The 10416-nt window shown below is 33.0% G+C and overlaps 2 protein-coding genes across 2 annotated transcripts; one reads left to right on the forward strand and one right to left on the reverse strand.

Moving 5' to 3' along the window:
- Nucleotides 1–1001: 1001 nt before the first annotated feature.
- On the reverse strand, nt 1002–3679 carry LOC102619548 (vacuolar cation/proton exchanger 3-like). Its single transcript, XM_006488452.4, has 11 exons — nt 3287–3679; nt 3130–3197; nt 3004–3032; nt 2691–2887; nt 2391–2603; nt 2200–2319; nt 1991–2107; nt 1831–1884; nt 1615–1731; nt 1431–1521; nt 1002–1340 (listed from the first exon to the last, which is right to left on the reverse strand). The coding sequence occupies exons 1-11, from the start codon at nt 3599–3601 to the stop codon at nt 1291–1293; spliced, it is 1371 nt and encodes a 456-aa protein (XP_006488515.2). The 5' UTR covers nt 3602–3679; the 3' UTR covers nt 1002–1290.
- A 3789-nt stretch (nt 3680–7468) lies between these two features.
- LOC102619835 (uncharacterized) lies at nt 7469–9744 on the forward strand. The gene is made up of 5 exons (XM_006488453.4): nt 7469–7635; nt 7706–7854; nt 7946–7994; nt 8096–8238; nt 9413–9744. Exons 1-5 carry the CDS (start codon nt 7587–7589, stop codon nt 9497–9499), a joined length of 477 nt encoding a protein of 158 aa, XP_006488516.1. The 5' UTR covers nt 7469–7586; the 3' UTR covers nt 9500–9744.
- The last annotated feature ends 672 nt before the right edge of the window (nt 9745–10416 follow it).

The raw sequence follows: 10416 nt of genomic DNA on the forward strand, positions 1-10416 counted from the left end.
TGACTCATCTTGGTTGTTTCAGTTCTATTTAGATATAAAAAATGCATGGACCATGATGCAAGTTTGCTCTGTGATGTGTTGGCAACGATGGACAATTTTGCGGTGTTATTTATTTTTTTATACAACTTGGGGACATGAAACGATATCAGCTTTAATTGAATGAGCAGGCAAAATATTATATTAATACAGAACTCTGTGTGCTGCTTTGGCGTGAGAGCACGAGACATTTGATTAAATAATTATAATTTTTTTCTGATCTAATCATGTTTTAAGTAAATAATTCAATTATTAATTAATAATTAATAAATAAAAGGTAAAAAAAATTAAATTTTATTAATATACTATTATTAAAAAACACACAACACAAAATTTTAAAAAATTCAGTAGAACTCATACTAAAAAAAGATGTTATTCCTTGATCAAAACTTAAAATCTGTAGAAATTAAAAAAAAAAAATCTTGATTCCATAAAACGGACTTTCTAGAGACCCTATGAGCCACCACAATTCACGCATGAATTGCTAAGGATCCAAAATTTAGTGACATGTCAAAGGTCCCGGGGTCACGGGTGGGTTGGCCAGTTTGTTATCAATCTAAGAGATTAGATTATTAATACTTTCAATGTGTTACCCCTCAACCAATAGCAAACAAACACATGACAATAATAAAAAGTTTGATAAGACCCAAGGTTCTCACTCTCTAATCTATTTAGTAAAGTTAAAACAACTCTTGGTCCACCCAGGTTGCGGGTTGCAAAACTTTGCTCGGCCCACCTGCCAAGAAATTTCGTGGTTCATAAAGGTGATCCCTATGTCTAGCCGGTGCCCAGTAGCCACCTTTGCATGGCAAATTGGCAATGCCCGAAGAGAACCGTAAAAATGCTCTTGAAGCTTAGAGAAAAGAAGGCAACTCAGGAATTTGATTTCAATGTAAGATTGGCTCCCGTATCCAGAGTTTTTTTTTTTTTTTTTATTGTTATTCGCTGATTATTATTACACCAACTAAGAGAAATGTTGCATTTGTCTTTGCTTCAGCAGCATAATAACTTAAGAACCGACAGAGAAACAGAATATTATTACAATTTAATGCATAAGACGGAGTCATTTATGTACAGACATTTTAATGATAGCCTCACCATTGACTTTATAACCTACCGATCTCAATTTCCTCTCAATGTACCACAGGGTCCTCGAATACACCATATGGAACCGAAAACTTCAATGAGCAAGACGAGATGAATTCAACAAATTGCAATGTAATATTGAGGAATAACGAATGAAACCCGAAGAGGCTACGCGGCCGAGACTCCCAATGATGGTTTAGTTCCCATGTTCGCAGTGCCTTGATTTTCAGAATACATAAGCAATATTATTGAAAATAATTATAAAAGTATAAAACTTGATTTTTGTTATCTGGGTTCGTAAATCTTACTCTGCGGAATTTTGTGAACAAAAAAGCATGCAGCAATGGCAATGTAGCATAGGAACAGAACTACTCCTTTCATGTAATGTGAAGTTCCATCCTGAAAGTGAGAATTTCTTTTGATGTAAATAACTCTGAGATCAGATGAAATTATGGTAAGCAAAAGAAAATATTGCATATTTTACTGAAAAACCTGTAAAGTGAAGGCCACAATGATTATTGTGAAGGCAAGGGAACCGGTTTCAAGAAGACTGAAATCAAGATCCATGTAGACACCTATTATCCAAGCAATGACCACGCATAAAGGAACCTGAAAATTAGAAGAAGGATTATTGGAATATCTTAGAGATATAAATTAAAATTGGGAGGGAAATATAAAATGAAACCTTGGGTGTCTTCAGAGCCTTACCACAAACATTGAAATTTGAGTAGCAGATCCCAGGGCAACCCCCAAAGAAATGTCCTGCATCATACATACATAAATGTCTAATCTAGGGTGTTGTCTAGAAATGAGTTACACAAAGGTAAAGTAAAATTATCTGTAAAAGTTGATCATGATATTCCATTACCAGCTTGTTTTTGAAAGCAAATATGATTGAGCCTGCATGTTCTGCTGCATTCCCCACAATTGGTAGCAGTATTATGCTGATAAAGCTAACAGAAATGCCCCACGAATCCGAGGCAGCCTAATCAAAACCAATTTTAATTCAAGCATCAAATTCAAATTGCACATACATATACTACTAATGAGCTGAAAATTATATATATATTTATATACCTCAATTGTGCCCACAACATACTCTGATAACACAGCTATTATGGCTGTCATGCCAACCAGCCAGCTAAATGCACTCCAAAATCCAATCACTGCTTTCTCTTCGTCTTCATCTTCGTCTTCCTGCTGAGCATCAACCCAGATCAAAATTACTGACTACGAATTAAGTTTTGCGACTGTTGGTATTACTCTACCTCTTGAGATTCGAAAAGCTTCCGATGTGTTTTCAACTGGAAAAAAATGTAAGCAACATATGCGAGAAGCATAAGAATGCTGCTAGCTCTTGACAATTGAAGTATAGAATCGGCAGGGAAAGTGCCCGGCTCTGCAGCATATCTGAACAACAGTGGCAGCATTTGGCACAGCAATCCCAGCAACAGAAGTAGTGAGTTCACATCAGCCTGCTTCTGTTAAATAATAACAACGTACACAAAACTAGCTATCAGTATAAAAAGTGCTTTCGGACAAAGAGCTTTTGCTAATCAGTGACTTACTCTATCATATCTTTGCTCCTCTCTGATGTTGGCCAAGCCTCCACAGAGAAGAGAGGTCCCAAGAACAAGGAGGAGGTTCGAGAGAACGGAACCCAAGAGCGAGTACTTCAGCACATGAATTTTGTTCTCGTAGAGAGCAAATAATGCTATTATCAGCTCCGTCGCATTACCACATGTTGCATTCATAAGTCCCCCAACTGCATGCAAAAACCAAAGCCCCACGCATCATCATCCAGCATATTGTTTGTGCGCGTGCAATCATCTCTCAACAAAACAAAATTGCAAAAATTATTCGCCAAGAGATTCAAATTACCTGTTGGGCCGGTGAAATAGGCAATTTGTCTGTAGATGAAATCAATTTCATCATGTCACGAAAAGATTCGCAAATATATACACTAATTGATAATAAAATTATTCGTAGTCAGCACATGCCACTTACTCAGTAAGGAAGCTGACACGCTCAGCCAGTGGAGCGAGACCAAGCAAACTCAAAGCAAATACCCACGGCTGCATATTGTATTATAACAAAATAATCGTTTATAAAAATACAAAATAATATTTTTTATTTTTTAATAAGCGATAATATGGGCACTTACTCTTCCGAAGTTATTGAGGCGAGCAATAACAGCCAGAGGAACGGCCGGGAAGAGCAAAGCAAGCCTGGTGCCAAGAATGACCTCTTGCAAATTTGCTAAAAATTCCCTCAGGATTCTGAACCGAACATTTGAAGGAAGCAATGGATCCGATTTCTTTCGCATGATCGGAGTCGACACAATTTGTGTAGTTTTTGCAGCTTCATTGCTGTTATCATTGTTATTATTATTCCGAATTATCTCCTTGCTTGAGCTATCGATATGGCCTCCATTTTCCAATTCCCATACCTCCTGCGAATCCATCGATGAAATCATCATGTATTGCTTCAATTTCTTTAAATGAATTATATATATACACAGGAAATGAAACAGAAATTTAACAATTGAGAACTCTTTTGCTGGGTTAAATATATTAAAAAGAGTTTATATGTATAGAGCAAAATATGGACGTACATTTTCATTTTCTTTGTTGCAGCTTCCTGGAATTTTCTCAGGATTTTGTTTCCATTCTTGCAAGCATTTACACGTATAGAACTTTGCGTAGGTGTTGCTTGCACTGTTGTTTAGTGAATGTATTAAGGTGCCAACAAAAAAAGTGTGAGTGTGTGTGTACATATAATTAATTTAATTAAGACAACTAGTTCTTAGCTAAAATGGAAAACTTTTCTGTTTTCTTCTATCTCCCCCAATAGGCGGCTCTTTCCCTAGACAACTTAAGTGGTTGTCTAAGGTCCCACTATAGACGAAGACTCTAATTTTATTCATAAATCATAGTTATTAATTATTGATTTATATTTATTATTATTTTATAATTATATTTTTCACAAAAAATTATTAAATCCTTACAAGTTACAAGGTCCCCTTTTATCATTATAATTAACAATTTTAATCCCATTTATTTCCTCCATATATTTCATCTAAAACTCTATAAAAGCCACATATTTTTTTAAAGTTATTATCCATTAATATCTTTTTCTAATAAAAAAAATATGAAATCTTCATTACTTTGGTGGAAAAACTACTTTCTCTACCCTACTTTTTTTAAAAAAAAAATCAATTATTTTACCATCTATTGATCACTCATACTCAAAGCTTCAATATATCAAAGTTAAAGTTCTCAAATTTTCAGGTTCTATCTTTCCATCCTTTTATTAATTAATTGTGTTATTCAGTTGTTAGTATGATTGTTTGCTTAATTACTCTTGTTTCATTAGGAAAAAAAATGTCTACTAAAAAAATATGCATTAGGATACAAAAAACTTAAAAAAACAAGAGAAATATAGAAAAATTAGCTTAATCTTAAAAAGAAGCCGTTGATAAAAACTTATTTAAGATCAACTATATCACAAGAAAGATTAAATAAGTTAACTATATTGTCTATTGAGAAAGATGTATTAAGAAAATTAGAATATAAAAATTTGATTAATGATTTTGCATCTTAGAAGCTAGAGAAATTGATTTTAAATAAATAAAATTTCAATAAAATTAATACATACATTTTATCTCAAACTTTTTGGAAGACCTAATTAAAACAATTTGCCTAAGGCCTAAAATATAATTGAGACGCCCCTCCTCCCCTCTAGCATGCACTTGTTTATTAAGTGCCAAAGCCAAACCACTCAGATCTTCTGTAAACATTTTCGTAAGTTCAGAGTAGTCTTGTAAGTCATACATTCACAATTTTAATTTAAAATGTAAATTAGAGGATTAGCAACAATGTTCTATTACATTCTATAAGGTGTTAAAAGAACTAATTACAGTTTATAAGGTGTTAAAAGATCTAATGGTTCTTCAATGAAGATTTTTGTTTGTCTTTCAAATGCAAAATAAACAAATATTACACAAAATATTAGTATATTTGAAAATGTAGATTTAAGACAAGACAATATATTTTTGTTTAATTTTTGGGGGAAAACAAGACAATGACATTACTTAAATAAGATGTAAAATAATTAGTTGTTCTTCCGTGTATCCAACCCTATTTTTCAAAGCACAAGTGAGACTTTACTATCTAGTTACAATACAATTTAAATAAGCTATTATATAATATAGACGTACCTATAAATTACATATTTGTATATAGACGACAATGTTATCTAGCAGCAAGATAACATTAAACTCTATAATTGGACAGTATCTTCTAGTTTCAAATTCAAATTTTAAAACTTTTTTTGTGTAATTATAGTTTTTATCTTGAATTTATGTCGATCGAGGAACATACTCATAAAAGTTTTATTATTTTTTATATAAAAAAATCCCTTTAATGTGATATAATTCTTATGCAGCAAATTGTGATGGAATCATTATCTATCTTCTCTCTGTTAAAGGCTAGCTTGTTTATGTATCTAAATTAAGTTGCTTGCACGGGTGGAAAATTAATCAAATAGAAACAGAAACACGTTATCTTCCTTTTCATCAATAACGTCAACACTAATTAACATTCGCAGGGATCTATAATTAATGAGACGATCCATAATCTGAATTACTATAAAATCATGACTGGATGGTTCCTGATTGTATCACCAGTTTCCATAATCTGAATTACCAGAAAATTAAGACTACACAATACTGGCTTCCTTCAAACTCGCATTTTAAAACGTGAAAAGCATCTAAGTATCATATCAACGAGACGATCCACTGCAGCGAGCGATGGCTTAAGGGAGGCATTTGTCGGCTGTAGCCAAAATGGCAGAACCTTCCAGGCATTTTCATGTGTTTCTTCTCAAGAGAGGATAAAGCGGCTGAAATTTACTGTATTTTTTTCTCCCATTGGGTTGGTTTGGTCGATGATGAAAAATGTTCCGAGGACAAAATTAAAGCACAATAAAATTTGATCTTCAAGAAGTCAGAAAGCCCAAGGAAATTTCCCTCGACATCAATTTATCTCAAAATAACAAATTTTAATTAAACACTCCAAAACAAAGTAACCCTTAGACCAAATTGTGTTGTTTTACGATGCTTGTTGCTAAATGAGAATCGTCTCCTCATTTTTTTTTTTTGCCTTTTCGATACGATACTGATACGTACAGTATTGTATTATATTATATTAAAACACTGTTTTTGTATAAATTTACGTTTGACTATGATTTCTAATTACATTGTACTGCATTAAAAATGTGTGGCTGGCTAATACAATGTAACGAGTATAAAACAAACCATGCAAAATAAGGTTTAGGTTGCATTGGATTAAAATACTGTTCATTCTTTAAATTTAATCATTTTACTTTCGTTATTTAATAAATTAAATTTATTAATATTAATTTATATTAATAGTCAAATAAAATATAAAATATTACAAACGGGAATATTTAATAAACAAATGATAATTACTTTTATTACATAAAATTATTTTAATTACTCTACTTTAAATGTGCGTAGAGTATTTTAAATTTTAATTATTTAGTCATTTATTATTTAATAAAACACTAAATTTAAGGATAAATTTAAATTCAATTACTATATTCGACATTAGTAAATAAAAATTACTTTATAATTAAATTGAAAATTTAATATTATGCTGTATTATGCCGAATTCAGTGATTTTATTGTAGATGTTTTGGATAAACACACATTTATCTAGATATCCAAGATCTTAAATACAAAATATAAAAGCAAACACAACTCTCCGTACTATCGCGTTGTATCCACAATTAATCCCAAAGGCTCTTATATTAAAATTAGAGGAGAAAATTCTATGTCAATCGCCATCTCCTTAGCGTACGTGACAGTTATCACTTATATCACATCTGCCTTAACATCCCTCTTAATCTCGTCGTTATCTCGTGCGACATTCTACAGTTGGTAATAATATTATATTTTATTATTTGATAATAGTATATCATTAAATTACTTTTATGCTATAAATATTAATATATAAAAATATTTATTTAATAATTAATTAAAAATTAATATTATAACACAAAAATATTATAAATTTAAATAATACTAATTCAATTTTAATATAATATAAAATAATGTTACAAAATAGTATTATATAGTACAATCTATATTACTCTAAATATTACATTACATTACAACTTAATACAATATATGATAATATAATACAAAATAATATAATGTAGAAAACGCGATAGTGCATAGGACCAAACGATGACATGCCCCTGCACTATCAGTATCAGGCATGAAATTTAGGATCGAAATATAATTAAACATAAGACTCATCTAATAAATTAAATAATTCACAATATAAGTGTCTTTTGCGGAATGGAAGTTTCATGACAAAGCTAAAACAGAAGTAAAAGAAATTCCAAGAACGCTCGAAGAGCAGACAGAGACCCTAGAAATGGCGGAGAAATTGGCGCCCGAGAAACGGCATCGTTTCCTCCACAACGGTGCGTGTTTAGGGTCTCTCTATTTGTCTCCGTTTTTTAAAATTTTCCTAATTCATTTATATTTTTGCAGGCCAAACAGTATTTGAATGGGATCAAACCCTAGACGAGATAAATATTTACATAAATTTACCGCCAAATGTTCACTCGAAGCAATTTTATTGCAAGATTCAATCAAAACATATTGAACTTGGCATCAAAGGCAACCCCCCTTATCTCAACGTTAGTGCTTTTTATCTCAATTGCTTTATTTAATTGCTAAATGTTTTAATTTTTAGTTTTTATTTTCCTGATTTATGACATTTGATTTCAGCATGAACTCACCTGTCCGGTGAAGACGGATTCTTCTTTCTGGACCTTAGGTATTTTATTTTATAAATATTAATCTCTTTGTTTTTTGAAAAAAAATGTTTTTGATATATATTTTTGAAATTTGAGCTGAATTGGGGTTTTTGGATGGCAGAGGATGATGTGATGCACATAACATTGACGAAAAGGGATAAGGGTCAGACTTGGGCTTCGCCTATAATGGGTCAGGGTCAGCTCGACCCTTATGTCACTGATCAAGAACAGAAGCGTCTCATGCTGCAGAGGTTCCAAGAAGAGGTGAACTATCACTGGCTACTCTTTATTGTTCTAGTTCAGTTTTAGTGGGCTTCTTTCTTTCTCTGTCTTTCCCCTAAACCATAGTAGTAGTAATGAGATAATTGTTAAAGCTGAAAATCTTGAATGCAAAACGGAGATTCCATTGTAACTTTAAACTCTAGCTGTGCTGTGTTATGGATAGTGATACTGGCTACTAGCTTCACATGTCTTTGGTAATACCTCTTCGATGGAAGTGGGAAGAAGAAAGCTTAACTGCTGAGAATGAGCTCTTGGTGTGGGATATCATTAAGGGTGATTATAGCTTTCTTCTGCTGCAAGTGGAATTATCCTGGCCATCCATGATTTGGATGTTCATACATTAGGTCGGTATTAATTGGTATATTAAGCACATACTGGCACAAGGTTATTTGATCATTGTCTATTAGAGTTTAAATGTTCCTATCACCCATTTGTAGACAAAGTTTCTCCTGATTACATGAAGAAACTGCCAGTTCCTTTAGCCCATTGATTGTTTGGAGAGAAGCAGAGAGGAGAGAGGAGGAACAAGCACAGCTTTTGGAACATTAGTTGAATTAATAGTCGCATGTTGAGTTAGGTTCAAAATGAATAACTTTTTGGGGATACCTGATACTGTGAACCAAAAATCTTCTTTGTTTCCTTTTATAATTACTATTCGGATGCTTCTTCATATTTTGGACTAATTATTATTTGAATGATTCTTCGTTTGTTGGACTATGGTTGAGATCTTTTATTAGTTGTGATGTCTCTAGCTGAGTGGCCTATAGCTTAATCTTTTGTGTCCGGGTTTTCATGTCATTATTGTTATTGATTATGTCATGTGTCTTATATGACCCTGAAATGCATTACTGTAAGTGAAGAGACCACATTGTTTTCTTTTGTGCTTTTAGATTTAACCACTCTTATCTAATCCGCTTATAGAAAATCTTTAATTTCTTTTGGAAACTTCCTGGCATTAGCATACTTGGAACTTCTGTTGAATTGGCTTCATTCAATTTAATCAATTAAGATTTGCTTGTCTGGATTTTATTGAAATGTACTGAACCACTTAATTTGCTTGAAGCTTCCAATGACTTGCCGAAGCAAATCTAATTATACGAGTTAGATACTGTTTCGGTCTGAACAGCCTGTCCTGACAAACTGTTGGTTTATGCAGAATCCGGGTTTTGACTTCTCGCAGGCACAATTTACAGGTAGCTGCCCCGACCCAAGGACCTTTATGGGTGGGATCCGCTCTGATTGACAATGTTACTACGCTACATTGCTTACTTGTATTAAGTCTGTAGCATTATTTACCTGTATTAAGCCTATTAGAATCCTGACACTCTCTCGGTAAATAAAAACAATCTGATTTCCGTCAGTGTTCAGGTATTCTATGTAAAACTGTATTGACCTTGTCAAATGATTGTGGTCACATGTCACTCTAATTATTGTCCCGTTTATTCCAAATGTAGCAAAAAAAGGGAAGAAAAAGGAAGTGAAAATGTACGTCTCATTGTCTGTTTGTTGTTTGCGGTGTGTTAAGTGCAATATGAGGGCCTTGCTCAGCTTTTTAGGCTTGAGTAACAGATTTTATCTAGACAGATCCATGTGTTGGAGCTTGGACGCTACTTAGCAAACAGCAAAATAGCATCATGAGTCAGAGGATTAGTTTATAAGAGATCGAAGATGATGAACCCAGAAGTTAAAAAATTTACCTGTTTTCAAATTATTTGATATTTGGTTGGCGTTCATTTGATATGGATTGAAAATCCCATGATCTGGGAAACAAAAAAGAATAGAAAGGATGAAATGGCTGGTTTTGATTTGTTAAGTGAACAAGAATCAGATTCCAAAAGAAACCGAAGAAAATGCTTGAAAGTTGAATGTATCGAACTAATGCTATAAGAATCATATTCCTGAGCGATCATTACTTTAATTTAGACTCGTATAATTACGCAAGTCTTATGCAGTGGGGGGAAATATTCCATGGGCTCTAACAACAACCATTGATATCAGTTTCTTTTGTTTTGTCTTAAGATTTTGAATATTTGTGGTAGCAGCCATCAGTTGCTTGCATATGCTTGCAACTCAATGCTCAAACAATGACGTCCACGGCAATCTCACCCTCCAGCTTGCGTAAACTACGTACCTTCTCAATTGAGGCCTAAGTCCTCGTGA

Source organism: Citrus sinensis, chromosome 8 (genome assembly GCF_022201045.2).
Source record: "Citrus sinensis cultivar Valencia sweet orange chromosome 8, DVS_A1.0, whole genome shotgun sequence".
In the NCBI taxonomy this organism is placed as follows: Eukaryota; Viridiplantae; Streptophyta; class Magnoliopsida; order Sapindales; family Rutaceae; genus Citrus; species Citrus sinensis.